Source organism: Erinaceus europaeus, chromosome X (assembly GCF_950295315.1).
Source record: "Erinaceus europaeus chromosome X, mEriEur2.1, whole genome shotgun sequence".
Classification (NCBI taxonomy): domain Eukaryota; kingdom Metazoa; phylum Chordata; class Mammalia; order Eulipotyphla; family Erinaceidae; genus Erinaceus; species Erinaceus europaeus.
The window spans coordinates 52,819,763-52,845,035 of NC_080185.1; the positions used below are offsets into that span (position 1 = coordinate 52,819,763).

A 25,273-nucleotide genomic window follows, 5' to 3' on the forward strand; every position below is an offset into this window, starting at 1 on the left:
AAAGAGTCAGCAGGGGGGGCGGGTGGTGGTGCACCTGGTTAAGCGCACATGTTACAATGCACAAGGACCCAGGTTCAAGCCCCCAGTCCCCACCTGCAGGGGGAAAGCTTTGCGAGTGGTGAAGCAGGGCTGCAGGTGTCTCTCTGTCTTTCCCTCTCTATCACCTCTTTCCCTCTTGATTTCTAGCTGTCTCTATTCAATAAATAAAATAAAGATGTGAAAAAATTTTTTTAAAGAGTCCGCAGGAGAAAAAGAAATAGAGGAGAAAAGGAAGAAGCAAGAGCAGTGTAGACACAGGAGGTCACATGAAATGAGGAAGGAATGGGATTCCCCTTAAAATCCACCCATCCATGTCCGAACCACAGGGCAAAACAGGAACTTGACTTTCAGGGTGGGGAAAAAAAGAGTCCTTAAGCACATGAGGTATTAGTAGGAGACTGGTTTCTTGCCACAGGTACAGATATCCCTGAGCCAGTTATTTCTGGAAAATTATGAGACTTTCAGAGAAGGTCTAAACCTTCAATTTTTCAAAGGTTTGCAGAGAATAACCGTCCCACTGCTCATCCAGATTCATTCCCCATGTGCAAAGCCCAGATCCAAAACAGCACCAAAGGAGAAACAAGCCTTAGGAAAGCCAGCTTTGTCTTTGCATGCTGGTATTTCCCCCCAAAAGTGGACAGCAGATGGCAGCAAAGAGCCAGATAGGCAGTGGATACCGCACAAAAACCCGGAAGTGAGGAGGTGAACTACATTTTGGAATTCCTATTATGCTTTTTTTTTCTTTTTTTGTTAGAACAAAGAGAAATTGAGGGGGGGAAATGTAGAGGGAGAGAGAAAGAGATAACCTGCTGCACTACTTCACCATTTGCAAAGCTTCCCCCATCACATGTGGGAGACTGGGGGGCTTGAACCTGGGTCCTTGTACAGGGCAACATGTGCACTTAATTAGGTATACCACTGCCCAGCTTCTCCTCTTATAGTCCTACAATCGCCTCTGTCACTATGGTATTACAGCTCCCCATCTTTCCAAGTAGACAGGGGCTCACTGTGGAAGTACAGTGCCTGTGTGGTCAGTTTGTGATTCCGTAGTGCTAGGGCTGGGCACACAGTGTAAGCACTCAGCAAATATGTGCTGGGTGAATGAGTGAATGGCATCACTAAGAGACAGACATTTGCTTTTTGGGCCAATACAGTATGTTGAAAGGAGCACTGCTTTGAGATAGAATCCAAGACTATAAGACTTAGATCCTAACGTATGGCTATGGGCAAGATACCAAACAATTCTGAATCTCCATAATTCTCTCCTATATAGTAGTTTGTTTTTTTTTCCCTACTGGGTCAGTTGTGATGATAAAATATATAAAACATATTAGCACAGTCTCTCACGTGCAAATAACACTCACTAAAAGTGGTCCCTGATATTCACTGTGGTTATTGTTACTGTGATGATTATTACAGTCTCTTGTCAGGGTCAAGCACCAAAGAAGGGTTTTTCTACGAATATTAGAAATCAAATCAGAATTAAGCCTTAGAATCCCTTTTTACTCAAGTTAACTTCCCCTATACAGTAAAGTAGAAGTAGTCACTTCTAGAAGATGTACCTTTCTAGATTGGGGGGGGGGGTAGGTGTGATGAAAGGGATATGGTATTGCCTGGTATTTTAGTGTTTTTCACGTCAGACTAGTCAATATTAGCTACTTTGATCACCTCAGAGAAAAGAATACTAATAGTCATTCACATATACCTAGAACTGGAATCCTGTGGCTCACTGAGGAGGATAAATGAGTGAGGGGGATGCAGCTTCTAGTACTGAATGTATCCCCAAGACTCAGAGACTCCAATATTATTAGGAAGCTGGTTTCTGTGCCATGAGGAATAGACTTAGGACATAGTACACATCTACTGGGTCTTAGCACTGTGGACTTCCTTCCCTTAAAGCTCAGGGAAGAAAATAGTGCACTTACAGCACACTGACTGGAAGTAAACTTTGACACTGTGGAACCCCAAGTACAAGGTAAAAAAAAAAGCCTCAAAGAATAAAAAAAGTCCAATATCCTAACTGATAAAATATCTGGGCTAGTAATAGCAACAGAATCCATCCTCCAACACATCCCCTGGTTGACTGATTCTTCAGGCTGTTTTATGCCAGAAGTTCTTAAGTGTTCCCAGAATTCCTGACTTAGAAGAAGTACAACTTTCAAACCACCTTAAGGTGGGACTCCAGGATCCATGTGGCTTCATGCCATTGTTAATGTGATAGGGAGACGGGTCTCCCAGGAAAGCTCCATCAACCAAGAGAGAGGAACAGCTTGCAGAGACTAGAGAAAGGAACTAGCAGGACTAAGTTACAAAGGGTAGGAGCAGATTGTTCCTTTTTGTTTGCTACACAAAAGAGGGAGAGGGTGTGTAAGTATCATTGTGAAGTTGCAAATAGATTAGTTTCCTTTCTAGGCTGTCTTCCAAGTTGGTGGTATTTCCATAGTAACTAAATAAAGTTGCTTTTTTTTTTTTTAAGATAAAGAGAAGGCCACAGCACAAAAACTTTTGTCAGGGTGTTATGCAAAAAGGCTCTAATGCCTGAGGCTCAGAACTCTCACATTCAATCCCCTGCACCACCATAAACCAGACCTGAGCAGTGTTCTGCCAAAAAGAAAAACATTTTCATCAATGTGGTAGGGACTGAGCTTTAACCTGAGTTGCTTGCATGGCAAAGCAGCACACTCTCCAAATGATCTATTTCACTGGCCTTCAAATTCAGATTTTTTTTTCAGTGGTTTATTTTACTTGGTCATATTTTACTATTGGATCACCTGAAGCTATAATCTCACAGCATCTGAGTTTCTTTACCCTTTGATATCTTGTCTAGTTCTGAGAGGATGGACAAAATGAGCAAGAATATATGGAAGGCCCATCTTTTGCAAAGACTGAATGCTGCCCCCTCGTATTTTGCCCTAAACTGCAAATTGACTCAGGGGGAGGGACAATCATACCTGATTGACAGTATACTGGGGGCTCCATACAAACCTGACACCACTGTGAACCAAGTACCCATGAACCAAGTACCCAAGGCTTAAGTCTCAGGATATGCAGTCAGCAGCACTCTGTTCACCCACAAAGGATGATTCAGACCCCTCTCTCCTCCCAGGCTTTTTGTAGGCTCCATGCACGTTCATGCTTCTACTGCCTGGTAACTCGTATAAAGCATAAAACAAACCCAGCCAGCCAGCCAACGGAAATTCTGATAGACACTTAGGAGGTGAGAACTCCCACCAAGAAACTAGATCAGACAGGTATGTGATTGGCACAGGAGTGGGATATAGTTTGGTGGCCTTACCTCCTTTCCAAAGCAGGTAGATGGGTACCACGTAGAGCATGACATGTTGGATGTAGTAAATCTCCAATTCAAAGGGGAGCTGTAAGGACAGGAGGGAGAGAGGTATTTCAGAGCAAGAAACTCATTGTTAACAGATCCTAAACTTGATGGGCCTTGCTTGAATTTTACTTATTGCTCTGATGTAGCTTATTTATGGTTGTGTCTGAGACTCAACCTGGGACCTTGGAGCCTTAAGCATGGAAGCTATTTGCAGAACCACTGTTCTAGCTTCCCAGCCCTACAGCCTCTGCCCTTTGGGGAACACATCTTAGCAATTTTTTCCTTTCTACCAGTTTATTTTCCTTCACAGAGAAAATAAGGACTAAAACGAATTAACTTGGGCACCAAGTGGGGGTGCTCCTGGTTAACTGCAAGTGTTACCACGTACAAGGACCCAAGTTCAAGCTCCTGTTTCCAACTGCACAGGGGAAACTTCACTGGTGGTGAAGCAGTGCTACAGGTGTTTCTCTCCCCTTATCTTTCTCTCCCCACCCTTCTCAATTTCCTTTGGTCTCTATTCAAAATAAATACATAAATTAATAATAAAATAAATTTACATAATATAATCCATGATATAAGCCAACCAAAGTGCACTGTGCAGAGATGATACTAAGAAAAAGCTTTACTCAGAAAGTTAGGCTAGTAAATTAATGTCATATAATTTTTTAAAAAATATATAGCCTGTTGGGAGTCGGGCTGTAGCGCAGTGGGTTAAGCGCAGGTGGCGCAAAGCACAAGGATCGGCATAAGGATCCCGGTTCGAACCCCGGCTCCCCATCTGCAAGGGAGTCGCTTCACAGGCGGTGAAGCAGGTCTGCAGGTGTCTATCTTTCTCTCCTCCTCTCTGTCTTCCCCTCCTCTCTCCATTTCTCTCTGTCCTATCCAACAACGACAACAATAAAACAACAAGGGCAACAAAAGGGAATAAATAAATAAAATAAAAAATAAATAAATAATAAAAAATATATAGCCTGTTTAAAAATGTAAGAATGTTACATATATTATTGTTCTATCCCCTTAAGAGATTCACCATACATATTAGTGGCATATTAACCTGAGTGGTCACTACAAGAAGTTACCACCGTTTATCTAGTATTTTTCAAACTTATCAGGCTAGTGAGTTTTTCAGAGCACTTTCAATTTGGTATGGGGCCCTACTCATGGATCTTGGCAGTGGGCAGAGAATGGGAACAACTAGATAGCTAGCTCAATTCTGAGAAAAAGATTTTCAGTTGCTGGCAAAAGGACAGGCTTCTGGGGCCTACACACACACACACACACACACACACACACACACACACACACACACACACAGACACACACGTGCAGGTCCCAAACAGAAGCCTAGAGAGACAAGAACATCCTGGGGAAGTCTGTTGTCTCACTCTCTCCTATGGAGCAAGCAGTCTGTTGCCTCGTTCTCCCCTACGGAGCAAGCACCGAACCAAGGCTGTGTGCTCATGAGAGCAGAGTTCTCAGGAGCAGGAATCTGGGCCTGCTTTGTGCCAAGGGATGAAACCATAAAATGGTAGAAGTTCCAGAATGAGAGTTGGGATGACCATGAACCCTGGACAGACAGACTGGCCCTGACTCTTAAAAATCAACATCCCCGGGGCCAGGTAGTAGTACACCTGGTTAAACATACACATTACAGTGCATAAGGACCCAGGTTCAAGCCCTTGGTCCCCATCTTCAGGGGGAGAGCTTCACGAGTGGTAAAGAAGGTCTGCAGGTGTCTGTCTCTCTCCCTCTCTATCTCCCCCACCCCATCTCAATATCTGGCTCTCTCCAATAAATAGTTAACTAAAAAAAGTTTTAAAAAAATCAACATCCCCATAGAGGAAAATTTCCCCCAGATCCTGGTGATGTTCAGCTAATATTTACTAATCACAAAAGGAAATGTAAGATTACAGCAGAATAGATCTCTCTCTCTCTCTCTCTCTCTCTCTCTCGCTCTGTGTGTGTGTGTGTGTATGCACAAGAACCCCAGTTTGAGCCTCTACTCCCCACCTGCACAGGGGATACCTCATGAGCGGTGAAGCAGGTCTGCAAATATCTTTCTACCTCTCTATCTCCCCCTCCCCTTGCAATTCCTCTCTGTCCTATCAAATAAACTATATACAGAAAGAAAAAAATGGGCTACTAGGAGTGCTGGGGTTCACAGTGCTGGCACCACTGACCTCCAGCAGTAACCCTGGTGACAATTAAAAAGAAATATATATGTGTATATATATTATTTATTTATTTTTAAATATTTTATTTATTTATTATTGGATAGAGACAAAGAGAAATTGAGAGGGGTGGGGAAGATGGAGATGGAAAGAGACAGAGAGATACCTGCAGCCCTGCTTCACCATGTGCAAAGCTTTCCCCCTGCAGGTGGGGACCAGGGGTTTGAACCTGCATCCCTGTGCGCTGTAATGTAAGCATTTAGCCAGGTGCACTAATACCTGGTCCCTATAATTTATTTATTTATGAGAAAAAACCTGGGCATCACTCTGGCACATAAAATGACAGGGGTCAAAATTGGGACCTTATACTTCAGAGTTTGAAGCTTTGTCCACTGCGCCACCTCCTGGGCTGCAAAGAGATTGCTTTGTTTTCAGTTTGTTCTTTTTTTTTTTTTTTTTTTTTTTAGATAGAGGCAGAGATAGATAGACAGATAGACAGACAGATACCACAACACTGAAGCTTCCTTCAATATGGTGGGAAACCAGGCTCAAACCTAGATTATATGCATGGTAAAACAGCACACTACCCAAATGAGTTATGTCAATGATGCCATGAGATGACTTTCTAAAAGTTTCTGTAGACCTTGACAGAATCACTGGAGAAGGTCATGGGCATTGTCAACATGAGGTCGCATAGGGGCTCTGAGATGTTCACACGGAAACCTTACAATCCTGTGGTCTAGATTCATCCTGCTCTTACAAGTAGGTACTGCTACATGGTTCTCCTAACACTTTTATATCAGTTCTTTCAAAAAAAAAATGTGTGGAATAGGGAAACTTCCAATGAAGGGGAAGGGGTATGGAACTCTGATGGTGGGAACTGTATAGAACCTCTTATACCATAATCTTGTCAATCATTATTAAATCACTAGTAGAGAGAGAAGGGTGGGGGAGGGAGAGAGAGAGGTGTGTAGACAGGGAGTAGAGAGTATAGTCAAGCACCTTCAGCTCCTAGACTCAATAAGATCCCAAGCAGTACCTCTGCTGATGCCACACCCCACAGCCACTGTTTACCTCCCTCCCCACACATAGTGACCATAGTGACTCATAATTTCCTCTGTCCCAGCCTTTCAGAAAACACACGCCCTACTTACATGTCTAGAGGAGAAATTTAGCTCTGCCCCTGCAAGCCTGTAAGCAAAGATGTCAGAGTCTTGTGAACTCTGTACTCTTGAGTTGATTTTGTAACTTAATAGCCCTGTAGCTTTGGGCAAGTCAACTAACCTCTCTATGCCCTCCCCCCAAACCCCACATGCCTCAGTTCTAATACCAGTAAAATAAAGATAGTAAAGCCAGCAGTGTAGCTCACTTAGACAGTATGTTGCTTGAGTCTGGTCTCCGCTGCACTAAAGGAAGTTTCAGTGTTGTAGTGTCCTTTACACACACATACACTCTCTCTCTCTCTCAAGTAATAATAAAATAAAGTATACTTATGTTGTTATAAGAAGGCTATAATATAATACAATACACATTGTACAGCACTTCTTATGTGCTGAGAACTATTATGAACATTTTATTGACAACTGCACTATTGCTCTTATCTCCACTTCAGAGAAGAGGAATTGAGGCACATAGATGTCATATAACTTATCCAAGGACACAGAACTCATTCAGTGGCTTAATGAGGACAATTCAAAGCCTGGTAGTCTGGCTCTAGAGTTAAGTCTTAGCCAATATCCTCTGCCACCACCACCACCACACCCCCCCCCCGCATCTTCCTCATTAAGAAAAAGATGAAGTTTAAACATGCACAAAAATGCTACATTTTCTTTTTTACATTTTATTTATTTATTATTTGATAGAGACAGAGAAAAAATGGAAAGTGGAGGGGGTAATAGAGAGGGCAAGCTTCACAAGCTCCCCCTCCCAGTAGGTGGGGAGCAGGGGCTTGCACTTGCATCCTTATGCACTGAAAATGTATGCGCTTAACCAGCTGCACTACTGCCTGGCCCCACTACATTTTCTTTAAGCACCTAAACAGAACATCATATATACCCCAGTTTGCATAGTCCTGGTCCACAGCTCTAGTTATGAAGAGTAAAGGGTTAGAGAGAGATAGAAATCACAGTGTATAGGTAATACTGACTGTAAACGTGAGAGAGACTGAACTTTTTGATAGATTGAGGGAAGGAGTCAGTAGAGAAGGAACTAACCAAGCCATAAGGGCAGGAGGCAGTAGATAGTAAGAGGTCATGTAGAGGGTAGGATGCAGAGCAAGGAAAACAGGATTAGTCCTGGATTCCAGGGGGTTGAAGAAGGATAAGTGGAACTGAGGACTGTATGAGAACGAGACACACTGGAAAGCCAGAAAGAGTACTATTTAGCAGCTCACTCTGTTTTGCACACAAATCTCTAATAGATTCTTTTCCTCCAAAACCAGAGGAAATAAAGCTTTGTTACTTGGACCACCCAAACCATAGTTTAATTTGTCGTGGAATTCAGAGCAAACTAACATACTGGCCATCTGTATACTATGAGACAGACTCTAAGAACTATGCAACCATAATATTCACACTGTTCATGATATTCATAATATTCTCATGTTGTCAATCTCCTATTTTAAGAGGAGGAAATTAATTAAGGCACAGGGAGGTTTTTTTTTTTTTTGCCTTGTTCTTGTTTTTTTTTTTCCCCCCATGACAGCAAACTGCAAGAAATGACTAATGTCCATTCCAAGGAGAATGAGGCAAGACACTGTGGTATATTTGTAAGATGGATTATTACACCTCATTGAGAGTGTATCTGTAATTATGTTCATAATAGAGATAGATTTTAGTAATCTAATTTTGAACACAACACAATATACTTTTAATAAAGGCAAAAGAAAACAACTAAAATTAAACACTGTATTATTTAGGAACACACACATATTTTATTTAAAAAAGAACAAAGGGTCTGGGGAGGAGCGTAATAGTTTTACAAAAGCCTTTCATGCCTGAAGTTCTGAGGTTCCAGGTTCAATCCCTAGCACCAGAATAAGCCAGAGCTGAGCAGGCTCTCTGCTCCCCTTTCAGTGGGGAGGTATGGGTGTGTTATGTCTTTATTTCTAAATCTATCTTTCATTCTAAGTACATAAAAACATACTTACATGAAAATCTATCGAGGAAAAAAATAATAGATATAATGACCAATTTTTTATTTATTTACTATTTTTTAAAAATTATTTATAAAAAGGAAACACTGACAAAAACCATAGGATAAGAGGGATATAACTCCACACAATTCCTACCACCAGAACTCCATATCCCATTCCCTCCCTTGATAGCTTTCCTATTCCTTATCCCTCTGGGAGTATGGACCCAGGGTCACCATGGGGTGCAGAAGGTGAAAGGTCTGGCTTCTGTAATTGCTTCCCCTCTGAACATGGATGTTGAAGCGGGGTTCCAGAACACACTGGTGGGGTCATCTGCTCAGGGAAATCTGGTTGGCATCATGTTAGTAATGACATGACCAAAATTTATGCTAGTTGTTCTGTCAGGTAGGTAAGAAGCAGGATGGGGGAACTGATATGCAAATGTAACTTATTATCCACATGCCCAGTTCCTGAGTTGGGTTCATAATTGCTTATATTATCCACAAGCAAATAAATGGCTCAGATGTAAAATTAAAGCCATTTGAACCAATATTCCAGTTTGCTGTGAACTAAGGATTATAAATGACTATCTCAGATGTGTGTATCCAAGGTCTGTTTGAAAAGAAAAAAAGGGGTGGGGCTCAATTAGATACTAATAACTTTCCTATAGTCTCAAGGCTTTGGAGTGGCTGTCAGGGTATGAATGCAGGGAAACTGACTCCAGAATCTATGATCATTAACCATGCTGTGCGTTCTATGTTCCAATCTGTTCCACCCAAAGGACAAGAAGGAGCATCCCGAATGAAACTGAAAAGATCTGTACCACACATAGCTACTACAAACAGGCACAAACTAGCCTTTGCAAGGTACACCCAGAGGGCTCCAAAGTCACTCAACCCACATATACCACTTCTTCACACTGCTCCAAAGTTTGGATTTCATGCAGGAAAAGGAAAGAGGCTTGGAGCACACAAGAATGTACTTCAGGACTTAGAAGTCCAGTTCTGAACACATTATTTGACTTTTTACTCAAGGAGGGAAAATAAATATTTGTGCAGTTCTCTCCACAGAACTCAGGGGACAGGTTAATGACAGAAACTGTTCAACGGGCCTATCGAGGAGCCAGGGCAGCTGCAAGTCACAGAACAGTCGGCTTGTGTAAGGAGGCCAAACCAAGCTTGCAGAATGACTTGCCAAGGCTGGCCTTCATGGTTAAGGTGGAGTGACAAGGGGTGCCATGAGAGGCTTTTGCCCCACTGGCAGGACTGAGGCACCATTCACCCTGGGTTATAAGTTCTACTCAGAAATACTGAGTCATATAAAGTAGGAAGCACAAGAGTACAGGCTGTAAGTTTCTAAGCCCTTATCAAGCCCAGGCAGTTTGTGGTATCCTTGATCATGCCTTCCAAGGACCTGAGTATCAGATGACTCGAGAAAATATCAATGAGTACCAGAGGGTTTCATTCATATGTGGAATACAGAGAACTGGAACACATGAACTTGAAGGGGGGAAAAAAAGTAATCAAGACCTTGGGAGAACTTCGGTAATTCTCACTGGAGAGGTTGGAGCAGGGCACAGAACTATGGTGGTGGGAGTGATGTGGAACTGTACCACATTATCTTATAATATTGTAAATCACTATTAAATCACTATTTTTTAAAAAAGAAACAAGGTCAAAATGGGGGGGGGCAGAGAGATATCGCAGTGGTTATGCAACAGATTTTCATGCCTTAGGATTGGAGGTTATGGGTTTAATGCCCAGTACCTCCATAAATCACAACCAACAACTTGTTTGGCTTTGTATGTTAACTCTCTTTTCAGCCACGAGGTTCCAGAGGCTACCATGATGCCAACCAGACTTCTCTGGACAGACAAACCCACCAATGTGTCGTGGAGCCCTGCTTCCCCACAACGCCACCCCACTAAAGAAAGAGAGACAGTCTGGGAGTATGGATCGACCTCTCAACGCCCATGTTCAGCGGGGAAGCAATTACAGAAGCCAGACCCCACAATGACCCTGGGTCCATACTCCCAGAGGGATAAAGAATAGGAAAGCTATCAGGGGAGGGAATGGGATATGGAGTTCTGGTGGTGGGAACTGTGTGGAGTTGTACCCCTCTTATCCTATGGTTTTGTCAATGTTTTCTTTTATAAATAAAAAGTAAAAAAAGAACAGAGCAGATGGAAAAAAAGGAAAAAAAGGAGGAAGAGAAGGAGGAGTAGGAAGGAAGGAAGGAAGGAAGGAAGGAAGGAAGGAAGGAAGGAAGGAAGGAAGGAAGGAAGGATAAAGAAAAGAAACTGCTTGAAATGTATGCTGATATGGGGCTGGGAGGTGTCACACAGTAGAACACACACATTGCCATGAACAAGGACCTCGTTTCAAACCCCCGATGCCCAGTTGGGTAGGTGGAAGCTTCATGAGTGGTGAAGTGGTACTAGTGTCTCTATTTTTCCTCTCTTTCTACTTCCTTTCATCTTTCAATTTATCTGTCTTATGAAATAAAAAGTTAAGAAAAAGGGAGGGGTGGGAATAGCCACCTGGAGCTGTAGATTTGTTGCGCAGGCACCAAGCCCCAGGGATAACCCTAGTGTCAACTAAAAAATGTGGGAGTTGGGTGGTAGCGCAGTGGGATAAGCGCCGCACGTGGCGCAAAGCACAAGGATCGGTTAGGATCCTGGTTTGAGCCCCCACTCCCCTGCAGGGGAGTGGCTTCACAGGCGGTGAAGCAGGTCTGCAGGCATCTCTCTGTCTCTCTTCCGCTCTATCTCCCCTTCTCTCAATTTCTCTCTGTCTCTATCCAATAACAAATAAATAAATAAATAAATAAATAAAATGTATGCTGGGTCTGAGCAGTGGCACACATGGTTGAGAATACATGCAAGGACCTGAGTTTGAGTCTCCAGTCCCCACAGCAAGGGGGAATGTTTGTGAGTGGTGAAGCAGTGTTGCAGATATTTCTCTCTCTGTCTCTCTCTTTATCTCGCCATATCCTCTCGATTCCTGGCTGCCTCTATCCAATAAATAAAGATAATTAAATATTTACAAAAAAGAAGAGTTGTTCTGGAGGCAGGGCTATAGAGCAGCAGCTGCTGTGTTTCTTTCCTCTCCTCTCCCAGGTCAACTAGGAATACCAAAGGAGATTATCTAGCTAGGACCGCAACAAGGCAGGACTCCAATGACTTCAGGAACCCACCAAATCACCGCTGGAAAAGGAATTGAAATTGCCCTCTTTTGAAAACATACTAAGTGAAAATGAAGAGTGTAAGACTTCAAGAAGATATACTTTGACTATGAACTCTAGAGACAACGATGACAAAGACGAAAACGAAGACTAAGACGATGACAAAGACGACGACTACTACTACAAAATTACTGCAAATATTCATGCCCAGTAACTTCATTGGCCTGCTCTCCCAGAGACTCAGTGGTCAGGTAGAAGTTAAACAATCCTCAATACTCAGGATAAATAAAAAGAAATGGAGCTCCTAAAATTGGTTTAGCGTCGGAGGAAAGAGTATGACTCTTTTCTTCATTCCTTTCCTGTGTACATGACTATCTAGCCTCCTGGAGTAGCAAGATGAGAAGAGAGGAGGGGCAATTTAGATCCTAGGCATCTTGCTTTCACCCATCTTGACCAATATAAAAAGTGATCATTACCAAGGGATCTACTTTGGATCTACAAGGGATTACTACTCTGGCCTCATAGTATATAACAGATAGAAATTTCCCTTATGGAAAAGGACTGCTGTATAGAAATTTGCTTGTAGAACACCTAGCAGCAATGGTTTCACTCCTTTTTGTGGTTCTTAAATAATTAACCTGAGATAATTTCTTATCTTCTAACATCTTTTGTTAGAACCCTATAGTCTGCTATAGTCTGTTGTTTTAACCCTTATTTATAAAAAGTGCCCTCTACAGACAGAATATACACTTTTACCACAGGAGATAGTGACCATGTAAGTAAAAAAATCTCACATACAGAGCCACTAAATAAATTCAGTTGTACAGTGTTTACCGTCTACTATGTATTACTACTGGGACTCACTCAGCAGCCAAATCATACTGCAGGTCAATTTTATATCTTTTTTCTTTTTATTTATAAAAAGGAAACACTGACAAAAATCACAAAAGAAGAAGGAGAAGGAGAAGATGAGGAGGAGGAGAAGGAGGAGGAGAAAGGACTGGCACAAGAATTCAAGTTCGAGCCCACAGCTCCCCACCTGCAGGGAGGTCACTTCAAAAGTAGTGAAGCAGGTCTGCAGGCGTCTATCTTTCTCTCCCCCTCTGTCTTCCCCTCCTCTCTCCGTTTCTCTCTATCCTATCCAACAACAGCAATGGCAACAACATCAACAAGGGCAACAAAATGGGAAAAATAGTCTCCAGGAGCAGTGGATTCATAGTGCAGGCACCGAGCCCCAGCAATAAACCTGGAGGCAAAAATAAATAAATAAGTACAACTAATAAAATCATGGGCCCCTTGGAATACTGCTAAAATAGACCTACCAGCTTTTTCCAAAATGGAGACCCCAAAATCTTCATCTGCAATATCCCAGCCTTCAGGTTCATGATTAGTCAACAATTTGATCTGCTTTATAAGTTAGCTCTTTTTCAGCCACCAGGTTCCAGTTGCTATCATGATGCCAACCGGACTTCCCTGGGCAGACAACCCCACCAATGTGTCCTGGAGCCCTGCTTCCCCACAATGCTGCCCCAGTAGGGAAAGAGAGAGGCAGGCTGGGAGTATGGATCAGCCTGTAAGAGTTCATGTTCAGTGGGGAAGCAATTACAAAAGCCAGACCTTCCACCTTCTGCATCCCCATAAAGACCCTGGGTCCACACTCCCAGAGAGTTAAAGAATAGGAAAGATATCAGAGGAGGGGACGGGATATGGAGTTCTGGTGGTGGGAACTGTGTGGAATTGTATCCCTCTTATGGTATGGACTTGTCAGTATTTATATTTTATAAATTAAAAAAAGAAAAGTTTAAGAAAAATACTAGACCCATCACTTCTACTACAAGTTGAAGTAAGGTTCATGAATTCCTAAATGTTATTCATCTTCTTGAGCCCACAAGAAATGGCACCTGACCACCTTCTGACATAAATAGATTCTCTTTCTATATCTTTTCTTCTCTTTTGAATAATATTCCCACTCCCCACCTCTTCCCAAGCTTTAAGCCTGCAGTCACATTTTCCATCAGCACTGGATGATGCTAAAGCCACATGAACAGCAGCTTCTTATCCAAAATAAGAGTCATGTGCATAATTTTCATTTTCAAAACACTTTTTTTTTTTTTTAGAAAACCTTTGGATCCATTGGAAAGGGTCCTGGCATTGTTTGTCTTGAAAAGACTCTGAGGTAAACTGGACATAGCAGTACTTGGGGAAACACTCTAATATTTGAGGCTCCTACAGTTCACAGGGAAGGAATGGGACTCAGATTGTATTTTCATAGATGTAACTAACTGGCATTTTCCAGGAAAGTATACTGATAAGGGTAATAATGTGACTAAGTGTTCAAACAACAATAAAGATAATGATTTGTGATTGCTGGTGCCTAGGTCTTATCTGCCAGGCCAAACAGTAGATATGCATTAACTAATCCTTACAACTCTGTGAGATCAGCCCTATAATGCTCCACTTACAAAGGAGGAAAATGAGACACACAGGTTAAGAGTCCAAAGAAACTTAGAGTCAAGACGTGAACCAGACAGTCTGACTCCAGAGTTCATGCTATTAAGGATCTACACAGCCTTGATGGGTGTCAAGGCCCTTTACAGTAACTAGAAAGCCACTGACTTTGAAACTTGATTTACAAGGACTCAAATCCAAGGTAATTTAACTGTTACTGAAAGATAAACTTCTCTCCGCCACTCAGACCATGTGTTAACATTCCAGAACTGGAAATGTTATTATATTGCCATAGGAACTGATGTACACTCTCATCTATCTACACAATCCCACAGAGACTAACTCACACATCCTACCCATCAACAAATATTTGCTGAGTATCTCCTATAAGCCAACAATCATGAAAAAGGTAACAGTGATCACTGCCTTCATGTACTAGGCTTATACCCACCTCATGCCGAATGCTGATTATTAGGGGTTAGGAAGCACCAAAATTAAAAGTTGGCTTAAATAAGTAATCAAAAGGTTCACAACTACTTACATTAGTGTTTTATTAGCTACTTTATGGGTTAAGGGAGTTTCCTGGAACTTTGTAGAACTTAGCACAACAGACACATAACACATACAAATCAACTTACTTAGAAGAATGAGAGACAAAAGTCAATAGTTTTCAGAGTCTAATGGAAGGCAACCATTATAAAACTGTAGCGGCACAAATCTACACTTCAGTATAAGGTACTCTAGAAAAACAAACTGCTAGCTCAGCAAACTTAGCACCAAAAAAGCAAATGACCCCATCCAAAAATGGGCAGAGGATATGAACAGTGCAAATTAAGAGAACACTAAGATACCACCTCACTCCTGTAAGAATGGCATACATCAAAAAGGACAGCAGCAACAAATGCTGGAGAGGATGTGGGGACAGAAGAACCCTTTTACATTGCTGGTGGTAATGAAAATTGGTACCGCCTCTGTGGAGAGCAGTCTGGAAAACTCTCAGAAGGCTAGACATGGACCTCCCATATGATCCAGTAATTCTTCTCCTGGGGTTATGCCCCCAAGGACTCCATAACACCCAACCAAAAAGAGGTGTGTACTCCTATGTTCATAGCAGCACAATTCATAATAGCTAAAACCTGGAAGCAACCCAGGTGCCCAACAACAGATGAGTGGCTGAGAAAGCTGTGGTATATATACACAATGGAATACTATGCAGCTATCAAGAACAATGAACCCACCTTCTCTGACCCATCTTGGACAGAGCTAGAAGGAATTATGTTAAGTGAGCTAAGTCAGAAAGATAAAGATGAGTATGGGATGATCCCTCTCATCAACAGAAGTTAACGAAGAAGATCTGAAAGGGAAACTAAAAGCAGGACCTGACCAAATTGTAAGTAGGGCACCAAAGTAAAAGCCCTGTGGTGAGGGGTAGACATGCAGCTTCCTGGGCCAGTGGGGGGTGGGAGTGGGTGGGAGGGATGGGTCACAGTCTTTGGGTGGTGGGAATGGTGTTTAAGTACAATCCTAGCAAAACATAGACATATAAATCACCAGTTAATTAATATGAGAGGGGGAAAATCAATTGAATGTCTCAAAGTTTTTCAAAACACAAACTGAATCTTTTTAATATATAGGCTGTGTATTTGATATACGGACTCTCTCAAAAGCCTAGACCAAGTAGATTAGAAGCATCCAATAGCACAGCTATATACAAGATACTGGATACTGTACAGCAAACCATAACAAAGGGACTTTTCAAAGTTAACCCAATTACCAAATAATGTGATGATAACATTAACTATCGATTGTCTTTTTGAACCCTAAGACAGCAGAAACCTCACATCTCCACTATAGAGCCCCTACTTCCCCCAGTCCTGGAACCCTTGGATAGGGCCCACTTTCCCGTATGCCTCTCCCAATCCATACCAAATAATATTGCATCTGCTGACCACAACCTAACCAACACAACGATTGCCACCTCAACATGCTTCACCTCAGACTGTGTCCAGAGACTACACGTGTGGAATGAGAACCCTTCAGCTTCATTACTCACGTGAGACCTTTCCTTTTATAGTACACTCTAATTTCATCTCAGGTGGTTCACTTTCTAACAAAGTCCCAAAACCTAGATATACACCAGTTTCTGTGAGAGAGAGCTTATGTTCACACGTATCCATAAACTACTGCAAAATATATACCTGAACGCAGAAGTACACTAGAGTTTGCAGTGAGTACCTCCCTAACACTTCCTCTTCACTATTCCAGGCTTTGGGTTCATGATTGCTCAACAATTTGTTTGGCTTTGTATGTTAACTCTCTTTTCAATCACCAGGTTCCAGATGCCATCAGGATGCTAGCCAGGCTTCCCTGGATTGAAGACCCCACCAATTTGTCCTGGAGCTCAGCTTCCCCAGAAACACACCCTACTAGGGAAAGAGAGAGGCAGACTGGGAGCATGGACCGACCAGTCAACGCCCATGTTCAGCGGGGAAGCAATTACAGAAGCCAGACCTTCTACCTTCTGCAACCCTCAGTGACCCTGGGTCCATGTTCCCAGAGGGATAGAGAATGGGAAAGCTATCGGGGGAGGGGGTGGGATATGGAGATTGGGTGGTGGGAATTGTGTGGAGTTGTACCCCTCCTACCCTATGGTTTTGTTAATTAATCCTTTCTTAAATAAAAAAATTAAAAAAAAAAGAAAAAAAAGAAAAACAAACTGCTGTACTCTGGTAAACAGGAAAGAAAATTCAGCCTCAAATCGAGTCATTGAACTGGATCAGTAGGAAAGGGATCTACTCAATAGTTATGCTCACTGAAAACTTGGAGCCCCAAACCAGACTTTATATGGAGTTACAGCCTAAATCTGTACTACTTAGGTAATGCAATAACAGACTGAGATATTTATTATGATTTGAGACTGGAAGCTCTTAACTGCCTGGCCATAACAAAGACATATCTTCACTAAGGGATTCTTTTTTTAATATTTATTTATTTTTAAAAAATATTTATTTTATTTATTCCCTTTTGTTGCCCTTGTTGTTTTATTATTGTAGTTATTATTGTTGTTGTTGTTGTTGGATAGGACAGAGAGAAATGGAGAGAGGAGGGGAAGACAGAGAGGAGGAGAGAAAGATAGACACCTGCAGACCTGCTTCACCACCTGTGAAGCGACTCCCCTGCAGGTGGGGAGCCGGGGTTCGAATCGGGATCCTTATGCCGATCCTTGTGCTTTGCGCCACCTGCGCTTAACCCGCTGCGCTACAGCCCGACTCCCTTATTTATTTATTTATTCCCTTTTGTATCCCTTGTTGTTTTATTGTTGTAGTTACTATTGTTGTTGTCATAGTTGTTGGATAGGACAGAGAGAAATGGAGAAAGGAGGGGAAGACAGAGAGGGGGAGAGAAAGAGAGACACCTGCAGACCTGCTTCACCGCCTGTGAAGCGACTCCCCTGCAGGTGGGGAGCCAGGGGCTTGAACCGGGATCCTTAAATGGGTCCTTGCACTTGGCACCACCTGCGCTTAACCCACTGCACTACCACCCGACTTCCCACTAGGGGATTCTAAAACTACAAATTAAACCCCAAGAAAAGCACACAACATAAAGTGAAATACCAGGATTGTCAAGGGAAAAAAAGGCAGGAATCAAGAAAAATAAAGATTTCAGAATGTCAAACACTGATTTAACAACATTTTAAGGAAGCTTTAACAACATTTAAGGAAGCTTTAAAAAAATTAGTAATAAAGTTTAGGATGTACATATCTAAAGCTTCCAGTACTTCATGTGCCAGCGCACTACTCTGGCTTGTCTGTCTGAATGCCTGTCTGTCTATCTATCTATCGAATCTATCTTTCTCATGATGTTCTATCATATGACTTAAAATTAAAAAGCAATTTTTTAAGAAAAAAAGGACTATAGGTTCAGGTGGTGGCGCTCTGGTAGACAGCAAACATTACCATACACAAGGACTCAGGTTCAAGGTCCCAGTCCCCATTTGCAGAGGGGAGGTTTCATGAGAGGTAGAATAGTGCTATAAGTGTCTTTTACTCTCTCTTAAAAAAAAAAGCCACTGGGAGCAGTGGCTTTGTGCAGGTATTAGCCCCTACCTATAACCTTGGTAGCCAAAAACAACAACAAAACCCCCCCAAATTTAATATTAGAGATAAATAACTTCACTGAGAATTTCAATTTGTAGGTTTAAATGATAATTAGCCACAACTAGTGAGATACGTAACAGAACACTGAAGAAGATACTATACCAAATGTAGCACAGTAAAGGAAATGGAAAATGTGGAAAAAATCAAGAGATATAGAAACAGAGTAAAATAGGCCAATGTATAATGCCAGAAGAAAATAAAATGGGCCAGAGGCAATATATGAAGGTTCAAACATTGAGAATATTCAGAAACAAGATGCAGACACATACTCAAAGAACCCCAGGAGCTCAGACTCTCAAAGACAGTAAGAGACAATTAACACTGAGCTACAGCATATGAAGTCAAAATGAAGAGCTTAAAAACCACTAGTAAGAAAAGAGAATGAAAGGTTGACCACTGGCTTTCCAAAGAACAATGAAAAAAAATATATAGTAAAAGTATATCATTGTGTAGGGACAAAATAACTGTAAACCTAGAATGCTTATCTGATGAGTGGATCTTTCAAGAATAAATGAACCCTTTCTTAAGACAAAGAAAAACAGAGAGTTTAGTATCAGAAGATCGTCTCTAAAAGGAATTCTAAAGGATAGTATTTTAGGGTGGGGAGATAGCATAATGGTCATGCAAAGGGACCCTCATACCCAAGGCTCCAAAGTTCCAAGTTCAATCCTCCACATTACCATAATCCAGAGCTGGGCAGTGTTCTGGTTAAAAAAAAAAGTATTTTAAGTGAAGACAACATATGTCAAATAGAAGGTCTAAGATATAAGGTTTGATACTCAACACTACATATTCCAGAACGATGTTCTCTTATGTCTCTTTCTGTGTGTGGTTTCTCTCTCTCTCTCTCTTTCTCTCTCTCTCTCTCATAAAATAATTAAATAAATCATTTACCCCCCAGCTCTACATATGCTTGGATGATGCTCTTAGTCTAAGTAAATGTATAAATAAATGAAAAAAATTAAACAAACAAAAACATTATGCTAAGTAAAGGAAACGAGAAATATTATAGTGGAAAACTTAAGCAAAACAGGTAAGTCTTTAGAGATAGATATTAAGTCACTAACTACTTAGGGCTATGAGGGTGGGAACTCTGTGGGCAGGGGTGTACAGGTTTCTTTAGGTAGATGATAATGTTTTACCATGTATCATGATGATAAATGTGGAACTGTGAATATAATGATTCCATTGAGCTGTAAGCTTTAAATGCATGAATTTTATTTCAGAGTCATTACCAGGAAAAAACAATTATGGTCCTTTTATCATTCATGAGAAAAGATAGTGATTTGAGTCTAGTCTGAGATAAGTATTTATGATGGCAGAGGAATGATAGCATGAAAAATAACTGAGATAATGTGCATAACTTCTAGCCGGTAGAAAGAAAATAGAATGAGTTAACAAATCCAATCACAGGCCCCAATTGGGGGGGTAGATGATGGAGACAAAATTTTCCAACCTGGAGTTTACCACTTGTACCACAAGATGGCAGTCTAAGTGACCTGAACTGAAAAGTAGGTTCTTCCTTGGGCCTGGAGTCTGGAATAATTGGCAATTCAAGCCCTCCTCCTTTCATTGTAACATGGATTGTATTTCTCTTCTTTGGAGAAGCAAATGCTCTCCCCTGACCAGAGACAGAACTCCCTCAATTCTGGCTGAGGGTGAGGATCTTGGCTCTCTTTCCTTCCCCCCCGCCTCCTGTGCTGGTATACGGCAGAAGCAGCGAAATGGAAATATAACAGAATAACCATGTTCAACTAAGGAATTACTTGGTTAAATGAAAAGTGTCTCTTCTCTTTACGCCACCTTTGGAATTAAGAGTTTAGTCTTTAACTGCACGGAAATACCTTGCTAGGATCAAGTTCCAGACACTATTTTCTCAAGACAGCCCAGCCCAGGCCATACATTTATCAACAGCATCCCTTAGCCTGAGACAAATTGCTCAAGTCTAAAAACAGAGGAGGCTCTACCTATCTGTTCAGCCCATGTTGCAAATGACCTCTGGCTGAGACTGGTGACTGAGAAACAGCATTTACAGCCAGTGAGTGGAATGGGCAGTGTTGTATGCTTTACATTGGGTTGTTCTAGCTCTCCCCTGCCAAGAAAATTGGTTCAGTCCTGCTAGTTTCGCGGGCCCACTTGTCCCCGCCCCAAGGAACCCCGAGAGAGTTCCAGAGTTCCAGAGTAAGAGAGTGCTTGGCGCCGCTGCGGGGGGAAAGAGGCAAGAGAGTTCTGTTTGGTGATTAGTTTGGGTTAGTTTATGAATCGTTGTTCTTGAATAAAGAAATACAGCTTCCCTGCCCAGCCGTATGTCTCTGGTCGTCTCTGTTACCCGCCCATGAAGCTAGCCCGGCCAGCTAGAGCCTACGAAATTTAACAACAAATGGTGCCCACGTGGACCTGACCTGCGCATCTCTCAGATAAGTGAAGACAATTTGGCTACCTATGTACTATGGCCTTCTCTTCTGCTTGTGAAGAGATCTCCAAAGGCCTCTGCTCTTTCTTCACAAGACTGTTTTGCTGTTCCTGGAACATTTATCTCTGGACCACTCTGTGGTTTCCACTTGCTCGGGCGCACTCAAAACAGCCAGAGGAGTCGGGAAGAGCCAGCGGGCAAGAGGCGAGGCGCGGAGCTGCCTTTTCCACCTGGTGGAACAGCCAGCCAGCCGGCTGCGCCCAGACAACCCCACGCACCGAGCCCGCAGCCCCGCAGCCCGCAGGAGGCCAACGCCAGCACGCAGGAGCCCGATGCCACCACACAGGAGCCCGATGCCAACACGCTGGAGCCCGATGTCAACACACAGGAGCCCGATGCCACCACGCAGGAGCCCAATGCCAGCACACAGGCCAGCCCACAGGAGCCGGCTCTCCGCTGCGTGGAGCAGGGCACTGGACGCATGATCCCTCCACGCTGCTCGGCCACTGCAAACAGGGCAGCAGACATGGCAGGGCCATGGGGCTTAATTCTCTGGTCGTCTCTGTTACCCACCCGTGAAGCTAGCCCGGCCATCTAGAGCCTCCTAATTTTAACAACAGGGCAGCACAAATGGGGGCTTCCCAATTCTTTCAGCACCATCAGCAGGTTGCCCCTCTCACTTTTCAGTCAAATACTAAGCACCCACTGCACATAGGGCCTTGGGTCCACCTGCTCTTCCAACACTCCCAATATATATGTGAATATCCACGCTTACTTGTGCCCTCTTCATGAACTCCTATGTGGGCATTACTTGTGTTTCAGTATGGGAACCTCAGGAATATGTGGGTGGAGAGAAGCAGTTCGTGTCTACCTGGAAAAGAATTCTGGACATCAGAAAGTCATGGCTAATCCTCTTTCCCAGCCAGAGTGAAGCACCAGCTCAGCAGAAGGTGTCCAGATGGCTGTTACGAGCCAGCAGTCTGTGTCACAGGGGAAGAGCTGCAGTGAGCTCATGGCTGAGGGGTCTTCAAGGAGACTCAATGCCCTTAGTGCAGGGAAGAGATGTCCTCTGGGCCAGCAGTGAAAGGGAAGTAGGGTTCCTCCCACCATTCAGTCAGCACTATCTCTATCTCTATCCCTACTGAATGGACCCCACTGGGTAGATTGTGAGTCAGGCCAGAAGTAGGGAGTAGTAACTGGGCAAATTCTGGAAGATTCATTTTTTTCATTCTTTTTTCTTCCCTTCCCCTCACTCACTGAATTGCTTTTTCTTTTTAAAAATATCTTATTTGTTTTATTTTTAATGAGGGTGGGTTAAGATATATAGAGGAAGATAGGGGGTCGGGCAGTAGTGCAGCAGGTTGAGCACATGTGGCACAAAGCTCAAGGACCGGCGTAAGGATCCTGGTTCCCCACCTGCAGGGGAGTCGCTTCACAGGTGGTGAAGCAGGTCTGCAGGTGTCTTTCTCTCCCCCTCTCTGTCTTCCCCTTCTCTCTCCATTTCTCTCTGTCCTAGCCAAAAAAACAATATCAATGGCAATAATAATCACAACAATGATGAAAACTACCAGGGTAACAAAGGGGGAAAATGGCCTCCAGGAGCAGTGGATTCGTGGTGCAGGCACCAAGCCCCAACAATAACCATGGAGGCAAAAAAAAAAAAAAGATATAGAGAGGAACATAACAGAGAAGGAGAGACCAGAGCACTATTCAGCTTTCGTTTCTGGTGGTACTGGGGATTGAACCTAGGACTTTGGAGCCTCATGCATGAGAGTCTTTTGCATAACTATTATGCTGTCTTCCCAGCCTCTGAATTGCTGTTTCTTGCTACTCTCAAGAAAAACTAATTTCTAATCTATAGGGACACATTCAACTCTAGTCTCCATCCAATCCTCCAGCCCCTCCATACCTACAACCCCCACCTATTTTGAGCCAACATAATTTACAGTTCTCAGAAATGCCTGGAAATTAGTGTACACACTTCAGGTGCCAAGCCTGGCCTTTTTAAAAAAATTATTTATCTTTTTTAAAACAGATTTTCATTTAGCAGGTGTCTGTTGCTAAATCAGTAAGTAGGAGCTGCTAATTGCTTTTCCTCCCTCACCCCTTTGAAAAGAATGAAACATCTGGTGCTCTTTCACTTCGGGTTAAAATCAAACACCTTATCATTCCCCCTTTGGATGGCATTTTGATTAAAATGCTTTCAGCTGATTGCTAGGACAGCGGAGGGCAAGACTGTTGCAGTGGAGGGGAATGAGCCTAAAGAACAACAGGATAATTAAATCAGGTAAGTGATGAGTTAAAAATTATATTCCTAAAATAACTTGACAGCCCTCTGATACTAAACACTGTGGTGATGTGTACTGTTTGCATTACCTCCTTTGTACTGAATTCTTTGTCCAGAATCTTCCTAAGAAGACTTTCACTGTCATTGACCCCTAGTATCTGAAACCTGTGACATCAGATTTTTAAAGGATTTTATGTGAGCACTATAATTTCATAAATATTTTAAAAAGGATAACAAGTTATATGTCTATGTACTAATTCTGTTTCAAATAATGATGATAATAATAATAATAAGCCAAGAAAAGCTGATATAATATTCATTAGACTTTTGCTGAATGAAGCAGTTCCTCATAGTATTGGTTGTATAATAAGGAAAGAAAACACTAGCTTAATGTGTATTCACTTTAAATGATTTTGTATTTTTAAATTGGCAAGAAAAATAAACAACTTTGTATATTTAAAAAAAGGAAGGAAAGAAGGAAGAGGGGGGAGGGAAAGGGAGAAAGAAAGAAAGTAAGAAAGTAAGAAGGAAGGAAAGAAAGAAAGAAAGAAAGAAAGAAAGAAAGAAAGAAAGAAAGAAAGAAAGAAAACAACATAGATCAAGGTTTATCCTAGCCCTCCAGACCTCATGCTTAGACACAGAGTTGCTTGGGCCAATCCCCACAAGGTGGAGCCTGAAAACCATGACTACCCAGGGAATCTGAAGCTTTATTTCTAGAACATACTTTGAGTACACCACCCACTCTCTTGTGTGCCCCTCCTCACCAAGGGTTGCAAATACATACTATGAAGCTGTGTCTTTACTGAATACATATATACTTTTTCTTGTTCCTATGCCCTGAACAATATACAGTGTTACACAATATTTACACTGGATTAGGCAATATAAATAATGTAGAAATGATTCAGAGTACACAGGAGAATGTGCATAGGAGATATGCTAATTCTACACCATTGTACACAAAGGACTTGAGCTTTCAAATGGAATACCACAGCTGTAGTCCTTTAAAAATTTCTAGCTTCCCTTCTCAACTTTGGGGCACAAGGAATCAGATCTTTTAGTTATCTGTGTTTTCATCTAAGCCACCCCTTAAATTAGTTTGACAAGACACTAAACCAATTTGGTAGTATCCAATGCCATATCCACAACTCTTTATTTTACCATGAATAATTGGGTCAAATTACTTACCAAAATCCAGACACCCTCTAGATTTCCTTAATATGTGAGTAATCCTATCCAAACAAAATGCAGAGAATTTTGTAATTTGCAGGGTTAAGCTGGCTTCTGTTCCTGTTTCACATGGTCAGAGACCATCTGCTTCATACAATGTTTCTCAATATCAATTTGGCTGGTCTGTCTTGGATGAATTTCACATAAATCTCCAATTCCCAGATTCTATCTTTCCAGACCTTTCCAAAGATCAAGATAGCTGTGCCACCTTGGCTTAGGAGACCTCTTGCACTTATGCCGTAAGAATCTTAAATGGGGAGGGGGCATGTGGTGGTACACCTGGTTAAGTACATATATTACTGAGTCTAAGTAACTGCGTGTGAGCCCCACTCCCCATCTATAGGGGGTCCCCTTCACTAGTGGTAAACCAGGTCTGGAGGTGTCTTTCTCTCCCTCTCTCTCTTCCCATCCTCTCTCAATGTCTCTGTCCTCTCTCAATGTCTCTGTCTTATCTAACAATAATAATAAAAATAAATAAGAAATAGAAAGAGAGTCCCGTGGTGGCGGACTTGGTTACACCCACACATTAAAGTGGATAGGGAGGGGAGGTAGTGCAGCTAGTTAAGCACACATGGCGGGAAGCACAAGGATTCAAGGAAGGATCCCAGTTCAAGCCCATGGCTCCCCAGGTTCAGGGGGTGTTGCTTCACAAGCGGTGAAGCAGCTTCACGTGTCTGTCTGTCTTTCTCCCTCTCTATCTCCCCATTCCCTCTTGATTCCTGACTGTCTCTATCCAAAATATAAAGATTTAAAAAAAATTAAAGTGTGCAAGGAAGGACCTGGGTTCAAATTCCTGGTCCCCACCCGCAAAGCGAAAGCTTCACGAGTGGTGAAGCAGGGAGGCAGGTGTCTCTGTCTTTCCCTATCTCCTCCAGCCT

At 42.3% G+C, this 25,273-nt stretch overlaps 1 protein-coding gene across 3 annotated transcripts in view; it reads right to left on the bottom strand.

The window, feature by feature from the left end:
* The window catches only part of TMEM164 (transmembrane protein 164), a 184,528-nt gene that overhangs the window by 47,355 nt on the left and 111,900 nt on the right, over positions 1 to 25,273 (bottom strand). For all 3 annotated transcript variants that reach the window (XM_060182462.1, XM_060182463.1, XM_060182464.1), the window contains one exon: positions 3,335 to 3,413. In XM_060182462.1, the coding sequence (XP_060038445.1) occupies positions 3,335 to 3,413 (79 nt within the window). The remainder of the gene's footprint in view (positions 1 to 3,334; positions 3,414 to 25,273) is intronic.